The sequence below is a fragment of the Vulpes lagopus genome, chromosome 12 (genome assembly GCF_018345385.1).
Source record: "Vulpes lagopus strain Blue_001 chromosome 12, ASM1834538v1, whole genome shotgun sequence".
NCBI lineage: Eukaryota > Metazoa > Chordata > Mammalia > Carnivora > Canidae > Vulpes > Vulpes lagopus.
This window is the reverse complement of record NC_054835.1, coordinates 55,913,005-55,938,463: the sequence shown is the minus strand read 5'-3', so window position 1 is coordinate 55,938,463 and position 25,459 is coordinate 55,913,005. Positions and strand designations below refer to the sequence as shown.

Below are 25,459 nucleotides of genomic sequence, written 5' to 3'. Positions count from 1 at the left end.
GACGTGCAGTTGGTAGGGTTTAGCAGGCCTTCAGAACAAAAGCTAGGTTCTACCCCAGCTAACGTGATCCATCCCAGCCCAGAGCCTTGCTTGTGTTCACAAAGCTTCCATTATCTTTTTATTGCTGCAACTTTACTTTTTATCTTAAGATTAGAGATTCACAGGAAGTTGTAAAACAATAGAGAGGTCCCCTGCACCCTTCATCCAGTTTCCCCCAGTGGTTGTATCTTACGCAACCACAGACACTATCAGAACCAGGAAATTGACATTGGTGCACACGCAGTGTGTGTGCAGTTCTCTGCCATTTTGTCACCTGAAGTTTCATGGGAGCTCCTAGGTGGCTCAGTCAGTGAAGTGTCTGCCTTTGGCTCGGGTTATGATCCCTACTCAGTAGGGAGCCTGCTTCTCCCTTTCCCCCTGTTTGTTCCCTCTCTCTCTCTCTCTCTCTCAAATAAATAAAAATCTTAAAAAAAAAAAAAGATACAGAACTGTTCCTTCACCGTAAAGATCTCCTGTTGACTCATTTCAACTAGGAGTGGACAGTCAGAGGTCACTGAACAGATTCAGAAAGCTCCCAACACAAAGGGTAGAGGCTAGAACAAGCAAAGAGAAAGATGTGCTGGGAGAAACCCTCAGAACACAGTGAATATCCTCTGAGAAATAAGAGCCGATACTTTGTTGATGAAATAAAACAGAATGCTGTAAAACTCAGAACAATTAAGAGTTCTTGGTATTAAAAACATAATGTTAGGGGAGAGAAAAGAGTTGACAAAAACTCTCAGGAAATACAATGAAAACATCTGACATCTAGGAGGTCTTAAAGAAAGAAAAAAAAAATGAAGGACAGAAATGTATCAAAGAAATCAGGAATGTTTCCAAAATTGATGATCATAGGGTTCCAGGATGGTGAGTGGAAAAAGTTCTGATTGGCACATTGTGTAATTCCAGAACACTGGGGATGAAGCTTCCAAAGAGAGAAAACCGGTCACATGCAAAAGATTGGGAATGAAGATATATCCAATTTTTCAACTCTCGTGGGAAGCCAGACAGCAGTGGAGTGGATTTCCAATCCCACATGGTAGATTGAGCTAATGTAGAACCACTCCTACTCAATCACTGAGAAATGTCATATAAAATATAATATAGATTTTAAATATGTAACTAAGCTTATAAGAAAGCAAAGGGATAACAAGAAACCAAAATCAATGAGAGAATTTAAAACCAGAGCAGAGGAGCCTGCTTGATTGTGGCATCTCTGGAGGGTGTTTATTGGACCCCCACAAAAATAGAAGTTTGGATTTTAATGATCATGGAATTGAAATAGAAATTCGCCTCAAAAGGCTAGTCCCTGGTGGAAAGAATAAAAGGAATTCAAGAATATCTTCCCTGTGGGGCTGGAGAAATGGCGAAGAAGTTTATTTAACATATGTTTTTAAAGATTTATTTAAGTAATTACTGCACTCACCATGGGGCTCGAACTCACGACCCCGGGATCAAGAGTCACAACGCTCTTCCAACCAAGATAACCGGGCATCCCAGCAAGGAGGTTTATCATTGCCCTATACTTGAGGTATTGGGAGACGTCTCCTGTGAGCAGTTGAAACATCCGGGTTTGAATTCTATATTTATAATTCCCACGTGTTTCAGGAATCCCTGCACTAGCACCAGCCTGGCACCAGGCTGTTGATACCCTTGGAGCTCCTTGTCAAAGGTAAAGCAAAACTTGTGTCGAATGACCCTTCCACAGCACAGGCCACTTGGAATCCTACCATTGCCACAAATGATGAGCTCATGCCAGGAATTTACTAAACACACAAATTATAAGCAAGACTCAGCTGCCACAACAAACAGGATTTCCACCATTTTAAAACCCCAGGTAACAGAAGAGAGTACAACATATAAATGTTTTAAGTAAGTAAAGGGCTGAAGGAAAGCATAAGATGATACATTTAAAAGGACTTTTTTTTTAAAGAACCTAGAACTCCAGAATGAAAATTCTGATTGAATTTAAAATCCAGTGGAGGGCAGCCCCGGTGGCACAGCAGTTTAGCACAGCCTGCAGCCTGGGGTGTGATCCTGGGGACCCTGGATCGAATCACACATCGAGTCCCACGTCAGGCTCCCTGCATGGAGCCTGCTTCTCCCTCTGCCTGTGCCTCTGTCCCTCTCTCTGTGTCTCTATGAATAAATAAATAAAATCTTTTTGAAAAATAATAAATAAAACCCAGTGGAAGTGTTAAAGAGCAAAGTAGACACACGCTAAGAGAATTACATGAACCAGAAAATAGATCTAAAGAAGGGAAGTAGAGTTTACCAGAGAGAGAGACTGTACACAAGGAAGAGAAGCAACCAGCAAGAGCACAGGATGAGAGGACCCAGGCTGTGTCTAATGGGAGTTCCCCCAGGGAAAAAGAGCATCTGAAAAGCAGCTTGGGGAAAAAATACAGATTACTCCCAGGGTTCACCAGGGAAGCCCAGCAGAGGTCTAAGTCATAGCTTCGGGGCCAGACAGGAATGAAATGAACTCTTCAGCATACTCAAGAAAAGACGTTGTTAACTTAGTTTTCAGCAACCCCCTTATTCAGTAGTGGGACCAAAATGAAGGCATTTTCACCGAAAGAAAAAACTGAGTTTATTCACTAACAGACCTTCCCTGCCCTTGAGGAAGAAGGAAACTAGACCCAGTAGAACAGAGTGGGACAGAAAGGAAAGGTGTAACCAGGACAGTGGGGATGTGTGGGTGGATCTCAATAAGCATTAACTTAGGAAACTGTGAGCGCTACTCATTTGAGAATTTAAAACTAAAATCCTGACAAACAATGGAAATGAGAGTGAGGGGATGATTTTAATGAACACATTCTAAGATCTTTGAACTGTTTGGGAAGAGTAGGAGGGATGTTGATGTGCTTAAGCCTTTCTGAGTCCAGTAAAGGTATTAAAATGTTAAGGGTAACCATTAAAAAAATAGAAATAGGCCTGCAAGCTTTCAAACCAATAGAGGGAAAATGCTCAGAATTATAAAAACTAGGTCATTCCTCTAGAAAAAAGAGAGCAAAGAAAAAGTATGGTAGGTAGAAGGCACCTAAAGGTAATAGTAATAAACCCACATGATCACAGTAAATATAAACAGAGTAAAACATGCCAGTGAGGACAGGTTGGAGGACAGTAGAGCAAACCCCTCAACATTTTGAGGGAAGGGACACCTTGGTGGTTCAGGGTGAAGCATCTGCCTTTGGCTCAGGACATGCTTCTGGGGTCCTGAGATCCAGCCCTGCATCCGGCTCCCTGCGGGAAGCCTGCTTCTCCCTCTGCCTGTGTCTCTGCCTCTCTCTGTGTGTCTCTCATGAATAAACAAAATCTTAAAAAAAAAAAAAAAATTCTGAGGGAATTCTGAATTTGGGCACATTACCCTGCAGGTAATTTTTGCAGGCATCCAAGAACGGGGCCGGGGGAGGGGTGCTTCCCATGGATCCTTTCCCTGGAAGCTGGTGGGAGGCATGCTTCACCAAAACGAGTTTTCTGGGATCTGGGAAACAAGAAATCCCTTGTTTCTTGCTGCAAAGGAAAGCCCATGTTGGAGAGGCAGGGTGGAACTCTCTAGGAGGATGGTCTCCAAGAGACGAAACCCAGGGAACACCTGATGGATTACTTGAGCATGTTTGGAGAAGTTACGGATAGGTTTTTGACAAGTCACCACCAGGCATGAAGGTTGTGTGTGTTCGCAGAGTGCCCCTTGGTTCAGCTCAGAGCTCTGTTTACCCCCTTAGATGGTCTTGTTTGGTCAGAGCAGTGGAACTGTTGGAAGGATGGGCTTGAGGTACGGGGCTGTCAGAGGGAGGGGAAGAGACAGTCTAGGTAATGTCTGCCGTTAACAAATTAGGACTCAGAGCTGCAGTCATACTGAACACTCAGCTGAATATTCTCCCCGCTGGGAAAGTAGAAAGGGGTTGCCTCAGCGGCACACTATTGAAATAGTAAGATGGGGCTGCTATTTTGTGTTGTTATGCCTTTGGTGCTCTTGTTTTCAAGAATTCACTGGCTTAACCAACACTGTTCAGTAGCAATACAACACAAGTCGGGGGCGCCTGGCTGGCTGAGTCAGTTGAGCATCCGGCTCTTGATTTCCGCTCAGGTCTTGATCTCAGGGTCTTGAGATCGAGCCCCAGTCTGCGTTGGGCGTGGAGCCTGCTTGGGATTCTATCTCCCTCTCCCTCTGCTCCTCCCCTCCCGTTCTCTTAAAAAAAAAAAAAAAGGAAGAGGAAATACAGTGTAAGCCACATATGTAATTTCAGAGGGTTTTTAGTGGCCACATTAGAAAAAGCCAAAAAGGAACGGGTGAAATCAATTTTATTAATTTTTATTCAAGCTAGTCTAGATCTGGGATATGTCAGCATGCAAGGGCTGTAACCTGTTCATGAGGTGGTGTGCGTTCTTTGTTCTCGGCTTTGACTCCGGTCTGTGCTCTAGCATATCCCCTCTCACACTTGGCCACATTGCAGGTGCTCCGTAGCCCAGTGTGGCCAGGGCTTGCCTGTGGGACGGGACAGGTCTGACCCAGGAACCATGGAGAAGCCCATTATGGAGGGTTGCTCCTGCCCCTGGTTTCTTTCTGTGGCCCAGCCATCCCTCCTTTAAATTCTCCACAGGCATTTGCAGTTGTCGCGTGTTCTCATGGAAGGTCTAGACTCGAAGACAGAAATAATCCTGGGCTTCTCTTTTCTGTCCTAGAATTTGTTTCCCTCCTTCCTCCTAGATCCTGTTCCTAGTGCTGCTCCGAAGCTTCTCAAAATTCTGTACATTGTGTGAGTAGAGTAATCAGAACTGGGCTTAAAACGTTGTGGACAGGCTGCCAGACTCCGCGCAGTGAGGCCATCCGTCCCCCTTCTGGGTGGCTCTGCTTTTCCTGTGGTTCTTGCCTGTTAGCTCAAGTGCTGCTTCTCAGATTGTGGTTACTTACCTGTGTGGTTCTTTCTGTGTGGACACCCCGCAGAATGGTCACATCAGACCAGTAGGCTGCCGGGCTGGGGTTGCGAGCTGAGCCGGGCTTAGGAGCTGGGGGGTGGGCCCTTCGGTGCTGCCCTCACCGAGAGAAGGTGGCAGGGGTCCCAGGGAATCGATTCTGGGCTTGCCAGCTGTGAGGTTTCTGAACAGAGGGCCTCCGATGTGCAGGTTCCTGCATAGACTCTATGGCCTAGGCTGCCCCTGTGGCTTCCCTTTCAGGCCTGAATCTTCAGATTCTTCCTCCACCATCTCTCTGGCGGCTCCTGGGGTGCCCCCTTGCATCCACCATGTGGGTTCCTGGGAATGTGGCGGTGAGCAGTGCCTCCCCTTGCGGGGTTCACGTTCTACTGAGGCAGAGAGTAACAGATGCAGGAGGAATAGCAAGTGCTGTGGAGGAAAAGTGGGAGTGTGCAGAGAATGTGTAGAGAACAGGGAGGAACAAGTCCAAATGGGGCGGTCAGGGAAGGCCTTTCTGAGTAGGTGACGTCTGAGCTGAGACGTGAGTGCAGCCATCTGGAGAAACATGAAAGCCACGATTGTCCCCTGTGGCAGCTCCTACCGCCCCTAGCCTGACACCAGCACGTAATCGCTTGTGGAACTACCTGTCCTCCCCACCCTTCCGTTGGCTGGGCTGAGGCTCTCTTGTTACCCAGTTTCACTGGCATCAGACACAGCATCTGGCATCCTAGCATTGTGTTGGTGGTCGCATGAGTGGCTGGATGGATGGCCTGCAGTCGATCCAGTGAGCAGCGTGTCCTAAACATGAAAGGAAGCAATCCGTCTGGAGCCCAGACTTCTCTGCAGGGCAGACCCTGGCCCAGCCCAGCCCCTTGCCAGAGGAGAGACAAGACTGGCCTGCAGCCTGAGGAAAGTGGGTCAGTGTTAGACAGCCCCATCACACCTCTCCCCATGTAGCTCCTCAGCAGTTTCTGCCCGCTGTCTGTCTAGGGACAGTTCCGGCTCCCAATGAGTGAAGTCAACTCAGAAACGGTTGAGAAAGCATGGGCAGGGGGCACAAGGGGGAAATGGTTTTTGATTACTTACTAGCCGCTGTGCATGTCCTGGCGCCTCCTGCAGCTTGCTGCAGTAGGGACCTCAGAACCACCACCGCAGGCCAGCCTTCACCCTCCCGCAGCTCTGCTGGCCCGTGCGGGACCGCAGCGGGGACCATGAGACATCATCATCTATCTGCCCCCGTCTTCCTCCACTTAGCCTGATGGTCCTCGAGAAGGTCTGGGTACAACCTATGACACAAGGAAGGATTCTTCAGATGCCGATCTTCTGTTGCCTTCTGGTTCTTCTTGAGCCTGCCAGCTAGCCCAGATAGGGGAGATAGAAAAGCTGAGATGTTTATCCCGTAGAAGCTGTAACCCATACTCCAGAAGGTCTCTAGCCCATCTAGACACTTGGGTTCGGCTGTGGGGCACTTGTAGCTGCGGTTGTTCCGGTTCCCTGTTAGCGGGCCACAGGGCATGTTAGAAGTAAGTCTGCAGGACCAGTAGATGTTTCCTCCTTACCTCTTTTTCCAGCGTGTGCTGGTAAGTCCTTTCCACTTTCCCAGCCATGCCAATTATGATGAATTCAGGTGGCTAAATATTTGTGCTCAATTTTGTTAGAAATCTTTGCTCAGAGGGAGGCTACCTGCCTCTGTCCTGACCTAATTCTGGTAACACGGGGAACTGAGGAAAGGAAGGCTTGGTTGTCGTGGTTGGCGCTGCAGTGGCAAGGAGACTGTGTCTGCTGACTCCTGGTAGCGAGGTCTGCCTGTCTGTGGCCGTGGCATTGACGGCGTGGATCAGGCCAATTTGGAAGGTAGTCTGCAGTATGGGACCATCTGGCTGTCAGGACCATCACTGATGCAAGGCCCAGCTTGCTTTCTATCCCAGGGTCTGGTCTGTCTTCCTCCTTGGCTTGCTGTGCCTTTACCAAGCTCCTGCTTTGGGGGGGGGGGGGGGGCATGTCTGCAGGGTGTCTTGGAAGATGTTTTAGAATTGAGGAGAACGGCGGGCGAGGGGGGGTGGGAACCATAGTCCCTCTGGGGAAGGACCATGAAGCCTGCCCACCCGCCCCACTGGGATGAATTCAGCTCACCTGCTGCCGGGGGGCTCAGCTGTGTATCCGGGGAGAGACGGCCAGGTAGGGGTGGGGGGAGTCTGGCGGGTCTTCTCGGTTCTGCCCTCACCAGGTAAAAAACAAAACTCCGTGGGAAGATCAGCCACCCTGAGCCCCACACACTCCACCCCTACTTCAATGAGAACCTGGCCCCTCAGCAAAGAATCAGCCTTGGATCAGGGCCCTGCTGTGTTATTTTTACTGCCGTTTCCTACCATATTTGCATTTTTAAAAATAGCAGTGCTGAGTGGATCCCTTTCAGTCTGAGTCTGCTTCAGAAGGTAGGATGCATATTGCAGAGTGTGGCTATTGATTAGCAGCTGATTCTCAGTGTTTGGTAGCCTGGCCCGAAGAAGATGCAGGTGTTGTGGGTGGAGGTAAAGCTGGATGTCACAAGCCACTGTGTAGATGAGGTGTCAGCTCTTCGCTGACTGAAGATTATGTCATCTTGAAGATGATGTCATGTTTCTGTGGGCTCACAGTAGGAAAGGTGAAGACAGGGAGCAGGAGCATCTGTAAGCTGAGGTCGTGGTGGCCATCTACACACCCCCTCGAGCCAGGGCGCTCTTTCTCCATTTGGAGCTCTTACATGTGGGCAGAGCCACATTTTATGTACCAGCTTGTGCCCATCCAGAAATTCAGCTCTAACAGTCAAGTTCGTATGGCCGCCTTCCTGCCTGGAAGTCTTTAAGGTGGCTAAGCCTTGTCCCCCAGGTGTCCGGGGGTATATGCTGGCAGTATCTGCTTTTTGCCACCTTGGTAGCAGCCGGCCTGGGTCAGGCCCCCTGTCCCTGGTCAGTGGGGGTTTCGTGCTAAAAGCTGGCACGGAGCCTACTGGCCTAGACTAGGGTCTGGAGCACCGGGGCAGAGGTCAGTCAAAGTTGGGGCTGCATTGTTTTGATGACCTGGTGCCTGTGTGTCTGTTCAAGGGCTGAACCATGAGTATGTCAGGGATAACCAAGGTGAGGAGCCGTAATCAGTGGGAACTCACTTGGTTGATGATTTTATTTATTTTTTATTTTTTTATTTTTTTAATTTTTTAAAAGATTTTATTTATTTATTCATAGACACACAGAGAGAGAGGCAGAAACACAGGCAGAGGAAGAAGCAGGCTCCATGCAGGGAGCCCGATGTGGGACTTGATCCTGGGTCTCCAGGATCACACCCGAGGCTGCAGGCGGCGCCAAACCACTGCGCCACCGGGGCTTCCCTGTTGATGATTTTAATACCTTGTTTTTGCATCTTGAGCCTCAGATATATATGTTTAAAGTATTTTTTTTTTAAGATTTTTTTTTAAGATTTTTTTTTTTTTTTGAGAGAGAGCAAGAGATCACAAGCCAAGGGCAGAGGGAGGAGTGGACTCCCCCACTGAGCAGGGAGCCCACTATGGGACTCGATCCCAGGACCTGGGATCATGATCTGAGCTGAAGGCAGATGCTTCACTGACAGCCACCCAGGCGCCCCAGAGTCTGTTTAAAGAGTGCTGAGGGTTCTGCTGAATACCTGCCTTAGAACTTAGTCCTCCTCTTGAGACCTGCTGAGGCCGCCTCTGTCTTTCCTCGTAATCTTCTGTTATTTCAACACTGCTAAATTGAATATTTAGACTTCCTCCACTCTCTTTTTATGGGTCCATTTGTTGGTTTCCACCAGTTGCCCTTCAAAAACCAACATGGTAGTGTGTGGTCAGCCGAACACCACCTTGCAGCTGCTGATTGTAAGGCCTGGAGTCTAAAAATGGGTGTCTTGTAGTGCAAATGAATTTTGATCTCTTGCTCTCAAGAAACGTCCTGGTTCAGGTTTGTGAAAATATGATTTCTGGATGAGAGGTCCTTCTTGCGTGGAACCTAGAGTTGCCCAGAAGGAAAGAAGTTTCATGCCTTAATTATACAGAAAAGGTCACTGGGAGGCCTAGGTTCTACGTCTTGTGTGCTCGCGTTTTCACTACTCTTCTCTGACCCCTCAGGGGCACCCTGGAGCATCGTGGGGTGGGGAGGCTGTTCTGGTCCCTGAGCTGGGATGGTTCTGTGACTATCCCTGCACATTTCTTGTCTGAAATGAGGAGAAGCCCTTCCCCTTGAGGCGGCAGTGAGGGTTGAATGAGGTCTGTGAAGCACCTAGACATGCCTTCCTCCTCCTCCTCCTCCTCCTCCTCCTCCTCCTCCTCCTTCTCCTCCTTCTCCTCCTCTTCTCTCTTCTTTTCCTCCTCCCCCTCCTCCTCACACCCCTCCCTCAGGCCTGAGATGACCTGTCTGCTGGACCCCCTTTGTCCAAGCAAGGCTGTTTTCTCCTGCGTGCCAGAGCCTGGGTAGCACTAGCTGCTGATGTTAGCGTGGCCCCTGCACACCCAGCTGAGAGCACTCTTTCCCACACGCTCTGATTCACTCTTGGTCGGATCTCTTCTTCATCACTGTGGGTGGGTGTGTCTGCACTCATTAAAAGGAGGGTAGAATTTTGACCATGTGAACAAGAACATGGTTATTTGCATACTTTAAGATTTCCTGTGGGTTTTCTTGAGATAGCTCTCCTAGTGTACCTAAAATCCTTTCAATTTAGAAAAGACTTTTTAGTAATGGCATCTAAATCAAGATGCACCCTTACATTAATTTTTGTGTCTTGTTTCAGCCTTTGTAAACACCATTTCATGTGTTTGCTTTTTCCAACTGAGCTGTAGGTTCCTCAGAAGAGAAACTGTCAGGAGGCTGGTTTAGGCTATGCCCCTGTGTGCCTGGCCATAGGGCTTTCTCAGACCTGGCATGGGCCAAGGACATCTTTCCATTCAGCCTGCCCACTTGGGGGGGGAGTGGTCTGTGGGGATGCGTGCTCCAGACAGGCTGCCCATGTGGCCCCTCAGCAGTGACAGCTGTGAGCAGGTGGTAGCAACCAGGCCCCCTAGAGATGTTGCAGGGAACGAACTCAAGCCCGAAGAGCCTGGACAGCCCAGGGCTGTCATTCCAGATGAGGCATCTCACGCCCAGGTTGGTAAAAGGACTCTGCTCTCTGGCTGTGACAGAGGGGTGGAAGGATTCTTCCCCCAGTCTCAGTGATTCTGCTGTTTTGTTCACAAGTATTTCCAGTCCCCAGTCCCAGCTCAGTAAACCATCCCATCCTGACATGAGTTGCTGTGGGTGAGCTTTGGGTAATTGACGTCAGGAGGGAGGGCAGTCAGGGTTTTTCAGACTTAATGAATAAACCAAGAGCCATTCCATCTGTGCCAGAGTTTCCAGGCCATTTGGTGACCAGGTGATGTGCAGTACCTCAAGATAGGTGTTTATTTCATCTGCCTTGAATTAGCAACCGTGGGTTTTGGAGAAGCAAGCAGAAGTTGCTGTGGATTCAGGAGGTGAGGTCTTCCACACGGGATCCCTTGTGGTTGAGAGTGGGCCTGGCCTGCCCCACTGGACTCAGAGACCGTCCCTTTGAGCTACTTCTCTTTCCTTTTTGCCTTTAAAATGCCAATTAGAGTAGCCAGCGTTGGGTCATCTTTTCAGAATGCCCTCCTGGGGCTGGACTGGAACAGGGCCCTCCCTCCTTCTATCCTCATACCCTCTCTCTTAAGACCTTCTCTGAGGTGAAGACAAGGTGCTGTGCACATAGGTCACCTGGAGACGAGAGACATTGTTCAAGTATGGATTTCCAGGCCACTCCCCAGCCCTGTGGCCTGGGAGTCTGCATTTCAGGGAGCTCTGGGAAGATGGTGGAGTGCTATCAGGGGCCACTCTTTGTCAGCACAGCTCTCATCACTTGAGGGCCATGGTCTAGGCAATGCTTGCCCAATGAGGAAAAATAAGTTAGCAAAACCATGGCTCTGGAGTCTTGTGGCCAGGGTGGTCTCAGGCAGTTCACCTACTTCTGCAAGCCTCCAGATTCCTCTGTGGAGTGAAAGCACGGGTGATGGTGGTGCCCCGTAGAGGTTGTGGGTTTGGAAGAGGCTGAGCACGTAGGGCTCCTGCCTATACTGTACAAGCTCACTAAAGGCCTGTCATCGTTCCCTGAGCTGACCTGACATCAGAGGATGTAAGTGGAGTGGAGGTCTAGAAGGCAGTGCTGGGCCTTGAGCCCTCTGCACCCAGACAGTGGCCTGCTGCATGCATGCTCACTCCCAGGGATGCCCAGCAGCCCCAGGACAGCAGCCTGGCCACAAGAACAGACATGAAGTCATGTTTACTGTTTACTTTTCTACTTTTTAGTTAAACTTCTTGAGGAGGGAGATTTCCTCCTAAGGCTTCCCATTTGTAACCTCCCTTCAGATCCAGAAGGCCCAGGGCTGCTTTGTGCTTTTTAAAGTCAGGTAGACAAGCCTGGGGCTGAGACTAGAGGTGCAGTGCCGGGTTCTTTCTCCATGCCTCCACCTCTTGCCACCAAATGCACAAGCCACACCCCAAACATCACGGCATCTGCAGAGACCCAGCTCTGCTGATGAGGCTCCAGCTGGCCTGCTGCCAGGCGCAGCTCCCCAGTCCTGCCCCCTCACTTAGTAGGCAGTTGGACTGGGTCCCCTTACTCTGTCCCCTGGGGCAGGCTGTGCCTCCAGGCCATTCCAGCAAGCTGCAGCTGCATTTTCCAGGCAATGATGCAGTCATGCTGCATTGCCCAGCCCTGATTGCAGCTTTTGATGAGAGGGGGGTCCCAGGGGATAGTGCTGCCCTGGGGGGCTGAGAGTACAGAGGCCTGGTCAATTTTCATCTGAAGCCAAGGAGGTGGTGAACATCCCTCACCTACATCTCTGATGGTTCCTATACAGCCTGGCCCTTCCCACCCTCCCCCACCTACTGTCCAGAAGTAGGAACTTTTGTCTCCCTACCCAGCTAATAAGCAGTACACGAACTTCTGTATAAGTTTTCACGTATTTTCATTTTGTCCCCCCGTCTGAATACAAGGCACATTCCTACAGATTTTTATTCTTGTCTCATTCTCAATCTATAGGAAACACTAAAAAATTGTGGAATTAATGGACCTGAGTCTGGTTTTAGCAGAACTTCTGATGAATGGTTTCTGTAGCACATGATTGACAGAATTTTCTAGTTAGGGGCACTGACCTTTGTCTTTTCTTCCATTCTGCCCAGACGTTTCCAGCTGTCCTCTCTCTTCTCCAGGCATGTGAGGCCCTCTGGCCATTTGTGTTTTGCTGGTAAAACCTTCTCTCCTCAGGTGGGCAGCTTGCTGATTGTTGGGTTGTCAGGGGCTAGCCACATGATGGTCAACTGCTCTGAGAAAGTCCTTACCCAGCCATACGCTAGAATCACTGACCAGTCATATCCCCCGGCCCCATGTAACTGGGAACTCGGGCTTAGGAAGAAGCCAGAAGAGGAGCCTAGCTCTATCCACAGTGCCATTTCCTGCCCCTTCTGAAAGCCACCACGCTGACATCTGTAAGTGATGCCAGAGAGAGTTCGTAGTACCCGACCCCCACAGTGTCTGGGTGCAAACATACAGATCCTGGGTTTTTTGTTTGTTTGCTTGTTTTTGGCTCCAGACCAACTTCCAATGAGAAAAGAAGCCTCTCTCCCCTTGGTATAACTGGCTGAAACCCTAGGCAGAGAGAAGCAGCAGAGCCGGGTACAGAGACTGTACACTTTACGTCATGGCCGAGGACACATGTGCATTATATATTGCAACTAGAAGGGGTTTCCCCAAATATGCCTGGCCTTACTATGTGTCATGCGTGTAGATACTTCCTTTTTCCCCCCCTAGTGTTGGCCATGACCCCCTAAATTGATTTCATAACCCACAAAAGGGTCAGAGCCCACAGTTTTGAAAAACACTGCTGTAGGGAGCATTCCACTCTAGGATTTCCAAAACTTTTCCAGAATTCCTCACTGTAGCATACAGATTTCCAGTCCCACATAAGTAACTTCTCTGCCCACCCAGTTGTATTTGCGTTGGCAGGGGGGAGAGGGAGGTTAAGGTCACTCACTGGGCCTTTCCACTCCTCACCCATCTCTGTGCCGAGTCCTTGTAAAATTCTTTCAAAAACAGTGTGCACTCCTTATTTTACATTTGTATGTTCTCCTCTAGCCCTGAATCTATAGGAAGCTCTAAAGAAATTAATTGACCTCAATTCTAGGTTTTAACAAAGTTCCTATTGAATGGTTTCTTCTGTTCTCACCCCTGTCAGAACGAGCCGGGCTGAGGGGCTTCTCAGCCTTAGGAGCATCTGTGTGTGCTCTCAGGCGTCTGCCTCCCCCCGCGGTGCTGCTGCGGTGCGGTGCTCGCCGTGGACTGGAACCCACGGACAGTGTGGCTAGGCCCTTCAAGCTTAGGGACAGACAGTGTCAGAAGTATCTGTGACTAGGGGTGGGGTGGGGGTCTGATTAGGAGTCCCCGGGGTCCCCAACCCAAGTGGAATCCCTGGTGACCTGTTTCATCCTTCTCCAATGTGTCTTGGACTCAGACTCCACTCAGGCTGTTGGCAGGTGGCAGGGACTGTGCTTCGCAGATTGTTCCTACCCCTTGGGAGTAATAAGCCTTTAGAAATTTCCAGTGCTGGCCTGACCTCATATTCCTTTCAGGACTCTGTCCTTTGAGTCCTGGCTTAGGGAAACAGCCTAATTCCTACTTGTGTCGGCTGGGCCACTTTTCCCCTCCTCCCTAGGCAAAGCTGCGGGGTAGCTTGTTTTTCTTTTCTGAAGAAAGAGTCTGGTTTCCTTGCTGAGCACTTTGAGGTTTCTGAGAGGTCCCCCCCGAGGCCTTGGGCCTGGCTCAGTTCAGCGATGTTTGGTGAAACCTCACCCTGAATACAAACCTGAACCTGGACCACTATAGGCTGTCCCTAGTTTTCCACTCGCTCACCAGGGCACAATGTGGGGCTGGTGGTCAGCTTGTCCTTGTGATCTGAGGCTGTGCAGCCCCCCGTGGATGTTTGGCACGATGCTGAGCTTTCTGAGTTTGAAGCTGTTCCCAGTTGTAAGTTGAAGGTCTGGTATTGAGAACATTACTGTCTCTCTGGAAAGACAGGCTTGGTTTTCCTCCGGTGGGTCTGAAGGACGATACCCACAGTCGGATGGTAGATGACAGTGGTCGAGTGCGTGAGTTCCGGCCTTGACACAAATACTGAGGCACCTTGAGGCCCCTCCTTTGCCTTTCATTGGGAACTTCCTGCCACTTCCCTGTCGCACCGGGAGCCTGGTGCTGGTGTGGCTGATGAGGAATGAAGCCACCTGTGTTCCCCGGAGCAGGTGCTTGGCTTCCGCTGAGAAGGCCAGCCCTTAGGGCCACCCACCAAATCCTACGGATGTGATGCTCAGATCCACTTGAAAGTAGTTTCTTGTATCAGCTTCCTTTTATTTTCAACCTATTGATCAGCCTCAGTTTGTCTTTTTATATTCATGAAACAAACTTATACAGCGACTTTGGGCTCCTCCAGGTCAGTTGAGAGCAGTGTTATGAGTGAGGGTTTGGATCAAGGGTTGTAGGACCTGCTTTGTTGCTGCTGTGTAGTCAGCAGTGGGCCTCGAGACTGCAGCTCAGGGGAGCAGTGTGCACCTCAGTGGGGGCAGGAGGAGGAGAGTGATCCTCCCGGTCAGAGCAGAGCTCCGTGGAGCTGGACTGGGAGTGGCATGGAAGTGCCCGGCCTCACTGCCATGTTGCCTCTTCCCTGTGATTTTATTGCATCCCGACCACGAGAGGCACCTCATGAGCTCTGCCTTCTGAACATATCCGGGGTGATCCTTTCCCCCACCTCTCTGGTCTCAGCGCACCATTCTAGGGGCAGCCTCAGGGCTTCTTGCCTCAATGCTGCAGATGCTTTGGGCTGGATCACTGTTGTGGTACCGGGGCAGGGGTGGGGGTGTCCTGTGCATTGTTGGATGTCTAGCAGCATCTCTACCCTCTACATTACCAGAAACTCCCTTTGGTAACGGCCAAAAATGTGTCCAGACAGTCCAGATGCAATCTGGGGGCAGAGTTGCCCCCAGTTGAGAACCACTGGGCCAGTTGGTCTCCCTACCCCTCTTTACAGCATGTTTTTGGCCCCCAGCACCTAGAGGATCCTTTTAACATTATCGCCAAGCATACAGTCTCCTCTGAGCCCTGCATGGATTCCATCTCAATGAGGATGGAACCTCAGGTCCTTCCTGCTGTTTTTTCTCTAAGGCCTGAATGAAGTAGTCTCATCTATGCTGCCCTTGCTGGTTGTCGAACACACAGAGGACATGAATCTTTACGGCAGCCCTGATCTCTGGTCAGATGTCACCTTGGAGTGGCCTTTCCTGACCAGCCATTTAAAATAACGCACTCCTGCTTTCTCCCGTTCCCTCTCACCCCTGCCTGCACTGCCTTGTTTTTCTGTATGGCGCTTAGCACCACCTGATGTGTGAGCGCACGCGCAAGTGCATGCATTTCCTCCACTGTGCTAGAATGTAAGCTTTGTGAGAGCAGGCACTTGTCTCCCCAGTGCCTGGCACATGGGAGGTGCTCATTGTTGTTCAGGTGAGTCACCTCTTCTGTAAAGCCTGGCTGTCCTCCAGAGCAGTGCCAGCATCCTTGTCCCTGGAGGGCAGAGGTGGTGTTGGATGTGCGTCTCTAGAGCAGGCAGGGGGAGCAAAGGATGTCCCACGGTTGTGTCCCAAAATTGTCTGAGGTAACACATGCCCCCTCCCTTTTTTAAGGATTTTATTTATTTATTCATGAGAGACACATAGAGAAGCAGAGACACAGACAGAGGGAGAAGCAGGCTCCACGCAGGGAGCCCGATGTAGGACTCGATCTCAGGACCCTGGATCATGACCTGAGCTGAAGGCAGACACTCAACCACTGGGCCACCCAGGCGCCCTAACACATGCCCCTTTTAAAAGCCATCCATAGCCCCTTCTCGCTCAGAGACACGTTAACACTTTGGTGTCGTATCTTTTTTTATTTTTCTGTTCAGAATCTTCTGACAGCTACACTCTCCCTCAAGAAACACTGAGAGTCAGCACCTCAGAGGTCGTTGAGCATTCTAGAGCCAGTAATGACAGTCATCCCCACCTCAGATCCCACCCTGGTAAATTTTTTTGTTTTGGGTTTTTGTTTTTTGTTTTTTGTTTTTTTTTTTTTTAACTGCAGTGAGGTGCACCTAACAGAAAGCCAGGGCTTTGTCTGGGGACTAGTTGAGCTCCGGAGTCATGTTTCTGCGGACAGGCGCCGCGCCCTCTAGTGCTAGTCCCGGGCACCTGCTGTCTGGGCGCCGGATCCTTCCAGTCTCCTGTCCCAGAAAGGAATAGAGTGTTGAATGCCTTTATGACCAGGAGAGGAATCACTGTCTTTTACCACGTGTGAACCTGCCAGAAATAGGTTTTACTCTGCTCCTCTCTCTGCAGCTCTGGGGAGGGATGAGCGTGTGTGGTTAAGAGGATGGTCTCCAGCCAGGTGCCTGAGTGCAAGTCAGGGTCCACCTGTGTGTCGCTGTGTGACTCTGAACGAGTTTCTTGTTTTCTCCCCGTTTCAGTTTATTTATCTGTCAAATGGGGATGATAGTGATAGTATGCCAAGAAAACCAAAAACCTCTTGACACGTAATAAGCACTATTTGCAGTAGGCAGAGGTGTCCCGAGCCCCTGAGTCTTCAGGAGCACAGTGATGCCCTCCAGAGTGGGGATGTGGGGAGCCTTCGTGATGCAGGGAACAGAGAAGAAGGGGCCATTTGGAAGGGACTGTGCAGGGGAGAGGCACACAGATTGGAGAGGACTCGCTTGTCTGGACGAAAGTAGTGCCCCTGTGGGTGGGGACATAGGGAGTTGGGCAGGAAAGTTGTGAAGGATGAGGGAGACCCTTGCAAGTTGTCCAAAGCCCTTCGAGACACTCTTTGCTCATTTTCTGGAATTCCCAAGTGAAGGCAAATAGCCAGAAGAGTGGCCACCACACCCCTTTCTTCTCCCTGCTGCTCCCACTCTGCTCCGCTCCCAACACTGTCAGGGCTTGGGAGAAATGTCCCTCCCCATCGTGGGATGTTGTTAGAAGAGCCTGAAGACCAAGCCTCACGGTGGAGCGGACTCTGACAAAAGACTACGCGCAGGTTGGGAGAGCCACGTCCAGACGGCAGTGTTAGCTCATCAGCCCCCAGCACCCCCCAGCGCCTCCCTCCCCAGGAACATGGGGAACTGTGACCTGCCAGCCTCAGCACAGGTTTGCACAGGTTTGCAAAGGCAGGAAAGAGAAAACATGCCCTGGCCTTGCAGTGATGCCAGCCTTCACTAGTGTGCTGTGCTGTTCCTACTTAAGCCTCAGAGCGGGAGCCTCAGTGTCCCCTCTGCACCAGTGTGCTGCGAGACTGGGCAGCATGCCATCTAAGACCGCAGTGATTCAGGATCTGTGCCTGTGCCACTCCCTTCCCTGCAGCTCTGTCAGGGACCAACACAAACCCCAGGGTGGGGACACCATCTGCAGACGCAAATTGGGGCTCTTCTCAGGGATCCCTTAGCAGGCAAGGCAGCCTGTGCCTGAGACTGCAGGTCACACCAGGGATTGGTGTCCCCCCTGCCCCACACAGAACAGTCCCTCTCCCATTGGATTTCCTGGCACTGCAACTTTGGTTTCTATGGCAACTTGGAAAAACCTGCAATTGTGGCTTTTTGAAGTCTAAAATGGGAGCAGAGGTTTGAGATAGGGTGGGACAGCACTGAAAATACCACATCCCAGACCAGAGCTCTGGGCACAGAGAGTTAGAGCATGGGAAGTTCTTGGAGTTAGAAAAGTGGCACCATCATCCCAGCAGACCCTGAGCAGAGCTCCACGTGGCCCCTCCCCGCCTCCTGGGACCTTCAAGCAGAGGGAAGGAGAGTCTGTACACACAAGGTCTCTAGCCTGTGCCTCTCAGGACAGTGGAGTCACATGAAGTAATCACATCTGGCATTTGCTGAGCACTTACTGTGTGCCGAGCACCTTGTGATCATCTGCTTTCGTTGCTTTATTATCTCAACTGCTCCGAGATGGCTGCTCCCACCCCATTTTGTACATGTGGACGGAAGTGATTTGCCTGAGGTTTCAGAGCTGACATGGCCAAGTGTCTGGATCGTGGGCTTAGGTTCCTATGTAAGAAAATCTCTATCCCTTGTCAATGGTGGAGCCCATTGCTCCCCTCTCTTCACTTTTTTTGGTTTTCTTAAAGGTTTTATTTATTTAGATCACCTCTCTACACAGCGTGGGGCTTGAACTCTCGACCCCAAGACCAAGAGTCACATGTTCTTCTGAGAGGTGCCTCCCCTTTAGTTTTTTGTCAAGTCCTGTCCTCGTGATAGCAGGGTTGTCTTAGCTGTCGTCACCACAATTGCAGGGATCTTGAGCCAATGCCTTCCTTTTTTAGTGTCTCAGTTCTCTTTCCGTGGCGGTCACCTTTCCACGCCCGGGGCCTGGGAGTGGGGCTGGTGTGACCTTGAGGAATCTTAGATTGGCTGTTGTTTGAGAGACCAGCTCTTGCATCTCTGTGGTTCAGGATGCTGGAGGTGCCCCCCGCAGAAGGAGGTGGGGAGTCACAGAGCCTCACCCCATACCCTGGCTTAATGAAGAACCCCAGGTTTGCAGAGCCAGCAAAGAAGACAGGCTGGCCTGGCGGAGAACCGTCTTCCTCCTGGGCCATTGGTGGGGGCTCCGGGCCCTGGCACAGGGAGGGGACAGCTCTCGAGAGGCCCCAGCTGTCCTCAGAGGCGGCTGTTGCTGGGCGTTGGTGGAGGGATGGGTCAGGCTCGTCGTGTGGTTGGCGGTTGGCTGGGCTCCAGGGCCGGCCACCCTGAGCAGCCCGCAGTCCTCTGCAGCGCCGCAGATAAGGAGCGGGCCGCGGCTGGCTGCGGCTGCCCAGAAAGGATAGCCCAGATTAGAAGGTCGCGTCGGGTGATAGCGGCCTTCAGGGTGACCCACACAGCCCAGTGTCACGCTCCTCCTCCACCCCCCTGCGCGGCGCTCAGCGGCAGGGCCAGGCAGGCACTCGGAGAAAGGAGGAGGAGGATCCCGCTCCCGGCAGAGTGCTTTGCTGTACCACGGACGGGCGATTGAAGCCTTCGTTGAAATGAGGCCTTCTGTGACCCGCCGGCTTGTGTGGTCGCAGTTACCTCCACTTGCGGTGTTTGCCTCCGGTTGGGCCCCTCCGTCTGGGTGCGATCAGAGAGGTGTGTGGCGTTTGCTAAAGCCACACTTAGGATTTGTGCATTGGGCGGTGTATAGGCTCACACCTCAGTGAGAAATTGGAAGAAAAATGCCCCCTATACAGACGTCAGAGGCCCTTCTGTCACACCGTGTTCTCTTTCCCAGCTGAAACTAGAGGACCGCTCCGTGGTACCCCGGGACGTGGTCCGGCACATGCGATCCACCGTGAGTCTTGGTGCGGGGGTTGCCTGGGGAATTGTCTGGGCCGGGTCTGCCCTGGTGGCTGGTGCTGTGCGCCTGCTCGGGCCTGGATGCCTTCTCCTCCCCAGGACAGTCAGTGTGGCACCGTGATAGACGTCAGCATCGACTGTGCTGTCAAGCTCATCGGCACCAACTGCATCATCTATCCTGTCAACAGCAAGGACCTCCAGCACATCTGGGTGAGCAGCCCCATCCACCGCCCTCTTGGGGTGTCTCCGGCTTCTGGCCAGGCCCTCATGGGGGCTTGCTTGTGTGTGCCTGAGTGGCGCTTCTTGCGAGGAAGCCGTTGGAATGTGAGGTCGAGCCACATCCCTGGGCCTCCAGCTTGGACTGCTGGTGTGGTTTTCACTACTTAGCTTCCTTCCTTCTCTCATACTCACTTTTGGAAAAACAAATTTCTTCCTTAATTTCTTTTTTAAATGACTTCAGACTCAGGAGAAGCTCTGAGTTCCTGCATTCCCGGCACCATTAGGCTCCTTGGCTGTGAGCCTTTCCCTCCCTTTGCCCCGTCACCTTCCTCCTCCGTTCCCCACATTTCCTTCTCGCTCCTTGCTCTTCTGTCTGAAACCCTGGAAAGCAGGCTGCAGATGGAGCGCCCCGTGGGCCCTAAATACTGCAGCACGTACTTCCCCCAAACAGGAGTGCTCAGCGCCCAGTTCAGGAAGTCAGCACTGGTGCGCTGCTGTCCGATCACAGACCCTGTTCAGCTGTCCCAGCAATATCCTTTCTCCCCCTCTGATCCAGGATTCCATTCAGGAGCACACTTTCCATTTAGTTGTCAGCTCTTTGATTCCTCATCTGGAGCTGCTCCCCAGTCTTGCTTTGTCGTCCTATCCTGGTACATTCCACTGGCTGACCCCGAGCATGGAGCTCTGTGACATGGCCTCCTGACCAGACTCAGGCACCTGCATCCTTGGCAGGACCGCCCAGGGCCCACTGAGCTCTTCCTGAGCCCTGATGTCCAGTGGCCACAGCGGGGGTGTCCACTCTGACCTGTCGTGTTGGTGCTGCCACAGCCTTCACACCTTGCAAGTGATCCTGCTTTGTGAGGAGATGTTCCGGGATTGTGCCAGTAGCCTGTCACTTGTGAAACCCCGATCCGCTGGCCTCTGTGAGCCACCCTCCACTCCTCCCCCCCCCCCCCCCCAGCCAGCCAGGCAGCGCTCTGATGGTCGCTGAGGGGGCCTGTACGATGCCGACATTCCTCCTCGTGTTCAGGAGTCGACATTCTGGGCAGTAGAGCTTCTCCTTCAGCCTCATTTATGTACTCCTTTGTTTTGTACATCTGCGTGGACTCGGAGATTCTTGTCTTACCCAGTCGGTTGTAATCTGTGACTGCCATTATTTGTTTTGTAGCTGAAATTAGCCCAGATTTAGCCAGTGAGAGCCCCTTCGAGCCGACATCTGTGTCCTTTTGACATACATATGCCCATCTTTTTTTTCTTTTCCTTTTTAAGCACTTTCTTACTTTCTACCTTTCCTGCTCCAGCCCTGGAATCATTTCTCCAAAGAGCCTTGGTTCCTTTCAGAGGAGAATGATATTTTAAAAACCAAGATCTAGATGGAGGCTAGGTGTACTCATTGCTACTAGGGCCTTTCGGGACAGCACTGTTGTATGGACAGACCGTGTATGGACACAGACAGACGTGCATGTACATACATGTAGGCACATCTGAATTTGTCAGTACCTCTTCTACATAGACATGAAAATATGTGAGTTTTTCCGCTTCCCCCTTTCTGTATGAGTGAGTCCCTTCCCCAATGGTAAGAAACTTGGTTCTTTGATATCCTCAGTGTATTAGTTATCACTTTACTTGTCCATCAACTACCCTCCACCTGCCACCTCCACAGCTCACTCCTATCCAAGAGTCCTGTGTCCATGGAGGCCCCAGGGCCTCTGCACGGCTCTCGTTGCCATGAAGCAGCCCCCACTGCCTCTTCTTTCACCCCGGGAAGGGAAGCTGGGGTGCAGCATAGAACTCTTGGTGGGGAAAGCCAGCTCTTCAGGCCAGTGCCCGACTGGCCCAGGCAGCCATCTGGATGTCTCATGTGTCTCGGGGCAGAGAGGAATTGGTGCCCTGCACACCAGTGTCGCCTGCATCTCTCACACCCCTGTTCCCTCGGTCTGCAGCCCTTCATGTACGGGGACTACATTGCCTATGACTGCTGGCTGGGGAAGGTGTACGACTTAAAGAACCAGATCATCCTGAAGCTATCCAACGGTGCCAGGTATACCTGGCCATACCTGGCTGCTCTGCAGGGGCCACCTGGGGAGGGGGACCGCCCATGGGGAGGAGGGGCCAGGGGTGTTTTTTCCCAGAGCCTGTGACGACATGAGCTCCAAGCACTGGGTCTGACCCTGGGCTAGTCTCCTGTTGCCCTGGCCTCATTTAGAGTGTCTGCTAGGGGTGATGCTTTATTTTAGACACCTTTTAATGGTAGTGAGCAGTCACATATGGGTTAAGGTCTATTTGTTTTAAGGGAGTTACTTGTACCAGTGTAGAGGCCGAGCTGTGGGCAGAGGATGGTTCACACCATTTTAGGGCATGCCAGCATATTGATGCCTCTCGATAACTCCTTTTGATACTGGTCAGCACCATAGTGTGTCCTGGGGCCATGCCTCCCCTGAGACTCTGTCCTTTTGCCCCGTGAACCAAACCCCTGTTCATTCACTATTTCAGGTGCTCCATGAACACAGAAGATGGCGCCAAGCTCTATGATGTCTGCCCCCATGTCAGTGACTCTGTACGTGTGCTCCACCCAGGCAGGCTTTTGGGGGGGGCAGGCTTGGGGGGACAGGGCCTCATGTTCCCTTGCCCTCTGGGCTGGCCAGGAAGGATGACCACTTAGCAAAGAGCTGGGAGCTAGCCTGGGCTAAGCAAGTGCTGCTTCTAGGCAGAGTGGTTTCCCACAGAAGGGGTAGGTATGCACCAGAAGGTCCTAAGATCTGGGCATGGGCAGGAGTATTAGAAGGTTTCTTTGCATTTTGTTAACTTGACCTCATCCTAAAAAACATCCATTCTTTAGTATTAGTCTGTACACTGTCATTACGATATGATACTTGAGAACAGTAATGTGTGACCATTTGTAAATAAGTATGGGGGGCTGGCGGGTGCATGATCAAACACGTTTGGGGACTATTGCCCTCTAGAGTCCTTGCAGTGTCACCCTTGGCCAACAACATTGATATGGCCTGAGAGCTTGTTAGAATGAGTCAAATGTACATTCTGGTAAGTTCTCTGGGTGATTTACATGCACTCTAGGTCTAAGAGGTACTGCTCTGGAGCCCTAGAGTCTGTTTTAGCCTGGGGCAGTGGGGAGCATGCCACTGTGAGGTGAGGGAAGGGGTGGATGCCCAGAGCACCAGCCCCTGAGGAGATGCCACTCACAAGGACTTCTTCTCTGGCCCCACACCCTGCAGGGTCTCTTCTTTGATGACTCCTACGGCTTCTACCCAGGCCAGGTGCTCATTGGCCCTGCCAAGATCTTCTCTAGCGTCCAGTGGCTGTCAGGGGTCAAGCCTGTGCTCAGTACCAAGAGCAAATTCCGAGTGGTGGTGGAAGAGGTAGGGGCTGGGCAGGGGGCCGCGTCCTCAGACTCCGTGCCCTGGAGCTGAGCTTTCGTCCACACCTTTGTCGTCTGCTCTGAGGGCTCAGCCCAGCTCCTTAGCCCTATTGATCTGAAAGGGCTTTAAATAAAGGGAAGCCAGGGTGTGGTCATGGGGTGGCGGGTGGGCAGATGTCCCTAAGACTCGCTGATTCAGAGTGAGCAAGGTGGGACGGTGGCGAGTGGCAGTTCCTTTCGGCCCTGATGGGGTGGTGATCCCTCGACGAGGCTGTAATTGTCATAGGTGGGGCCTGCTCTGCGGGTGCCATACTTGGGCCCATGCTCAGAAGATCTGCTTCCTGCTCTGGAGGTCAAGGCAGCTGCTTAACCAAGAGAGCTATTAAGCTGCTGACTAAGGCCCTGTCCTACCCACCATCCCCAGGTACAAGTTGTAGAGCTGAAAGTCACATGGATTACCAAGAGTTTCTGTCCAGGGGGCACGGACAGCGTCAGCCCCCCGCCCTCTGTCATTACCCAGGAAAACCTAGGCAGGTGAGTGGCTCCTACGTGCCCACTCCAACAACCCCAGTGACATGCCCTGAGCAAGTTTCTGGGCCAGAGTCATAGATGGGGGGGTGCCGAGATCATCCTTGACCTACTCCTCACTTCTCCCTCCCAGGGTGAAGCGTCTCGGATGCTTTGACCATGCTCAGCGGCAGCTTGGAGAGCGCTGTCTGTATGTCTTCCCAGCCAAGGTAGAGCCGGCCAAGATTGCCTGTGAATGTCCAGAAAAACACTGCGCCCAGGGGGAGGGCTCTATGGCCAAGAAGGTATGTCCTTGGGGTTGGGATCGGTGGGCATTTGAGGAACTGGCCTTGAGCTATTTCCACAGCCAGGAAGGAGAATCTGTGCTTTAGGCCTTGGGGGGCAGCCCTGATCTCCTTTGCAGGCCACCTAGGTGTGTATAGCTGCCCCCCTCTCCCCAAGCTGCCTGAGTGTCCCTCATGCCCAGGGTGGGGCCATGGTGGTCCTGCGGCTCCACAGCCCCCGCCCTCCCTGTCCAACCTTACAGGTGAAGCGCCTGTTGAAGAAGCAGGTTGTGAGGATCATGTCCTGCTCCCCGGATACCCAGTGCACTAGAGACCATTCCATGGAGGACCCAGGAAAGAAAGGCGGGGCCAAAGCCAAGAGCGAAACAGGGTCCGTCAGTCCCGAAGAGACGCCTGATGGGTCCACCAGCCCGGTGGACATGCAAGATGAGGGCTCAGAGGAAGCCCAGGACACAAGTGAGCAGCTGCCCCCCTTCCTGCTGAAGGAAGGTGGAGACGACAGGCTGCACTCAGCGGAGCAGGACGCGGATGACGAGGCTGCTGATGACACAGATGACACCAGCTCGGTGACCTCCTCTGCTAGCTCCACCACTTCCTCCCAGAGTGGCAGTGGTACAAGCAGAAAAAAGAGCATCCCTTTGTCTATCAAGAACTTAAAGCGAAAACACAAGCGGAAGAAGAATAAAATCACTCGTGACTTTAAGCCGGGGGACAGGTAAACCCAGAGGGCGCCTCTCCCTGCTGACTGGGAGAATGTCCAGCCTGGGGCCGACCCTTCGGTGCCTGCACACACAAGCACACACAGTCCACAAGCCCTCTGTGGGTTCGGGGGCACCCATCTGAGGTGCCTCGGATTGGCCTGGATAGAAAGGAGAGGTCTGGGAGTGGGGCAGTGGGTGGCATGGTGGCACTGGCCCCGGGTCTGGCCCTTAGGATCGCATTCACGAGGTCTCCCAAAGGAGACCTTTCTCCAAGGAGGTCGCAGGGCAGGGGAGGTGTAGGTGAGCACATGTGGACCGCTTTGTCTTCCTTCTCGCCCGTTTGTGTGGCCTGGCTGGCTGGTGGCACCGTGCCTGCAGGGTGGCAGTGGAGGTGGTAACCACCATGACCTCGGCAGACGTCATGTGGCAGGATGGCTCCGTGGAGTGCAACATTCGCTCCAATGACCTCTTTCCCGTGCACCACCTGGACAATAACGAATTCTGCCCCGGAGACTTCGTGGTGGACAAGAGAGGTAGTACTGCCTCCAGAAGCTGCCCAGCAGAGGGCCTGGACAGGGCTTAGGGGGGATGGGCCGGAGGTCTCAGGGGCAGGGAGGAGACAACCCCTTAGAAGGTGACTCACTTTTTCAAGGGCCGGGGCAGCCTTTTCTGGCCTCCACCAACCTAGCCAGAGGACATGTGGGTTCCGTGTCTGGCTGTGGTTGAGATGTAGTGAGGGGCAGGTGGCCCCACCAGGACTCCTTACCTAGACGTTCCCTCCTCTGGTTCTGCAGCCCAGAGCTGTCCGGACCCCGCTGTCTATGGTGTGGTACAGTCCGGGGACCACGTGGGCCGTACCTGCATGGTGAAGTGGTTCAAGCTACGGCCAAGTGGCGATGACGTGGAGGTGAGTACACGCGGTCCCCACTGTTTCATGGTGGGCTAGGTGTCAGGC

The 25,459-nt window shown here is 52.0% G+C and overlaps 1 protein-coding gene across 2 annotated transcripts in view; it reads left to right on the top strand.

The window, feature by feature from the left end:
- Positions 1–25,459, top strand: part of UBE2O (ubiquitin conjugating enzyme E2 O) — a 55,665-nt gene that overhangs the window by 22,739 nt on the left and 7,467 nt on the right. Inside the window, exons 2-11 of one of the 2 annotated variants that reach the window (XM_041724930.1) lie at positions 19,332–19,391; positions 19,496–19,606; positions 21,559–21,656; positions 22,109–22,172; positions 22,849–22,992; positions 23,416–23,525; positions 23,653–23,728; positions 24,046–24,518; positions 24,883–25,037; positions 25,299–25,411. In XM_041724930.1, the coding sequence (XP_041580864.1) occupies positions 19,332–19,391; positions 19,496–19,606; positions 21,559–21,656; positions 22,109–22,172; positions 22,849–22,992; positions 23,416–23,525; positions 23,653–23,728; positions 24,046–24,518; positions 24,883–25,037; positions 25,299–25,411 (1,404 nt within the window). Of the gene's footprint in view, positions 1–19,331; positions 19,392–19,495; positions 19,607–21,558; positions 21,657–22,108; positions 22,173–22,848; positions 22,993–23,415; positions 23,526–23,652; positions 23,804–24,045; positions 24,519–24,882; positions 25,038–25,298; positions 25,412–25,459 lie in introns of both variants that reach the window. The other variant, XM_041724929.1, reaches the window with a different exon arrangement.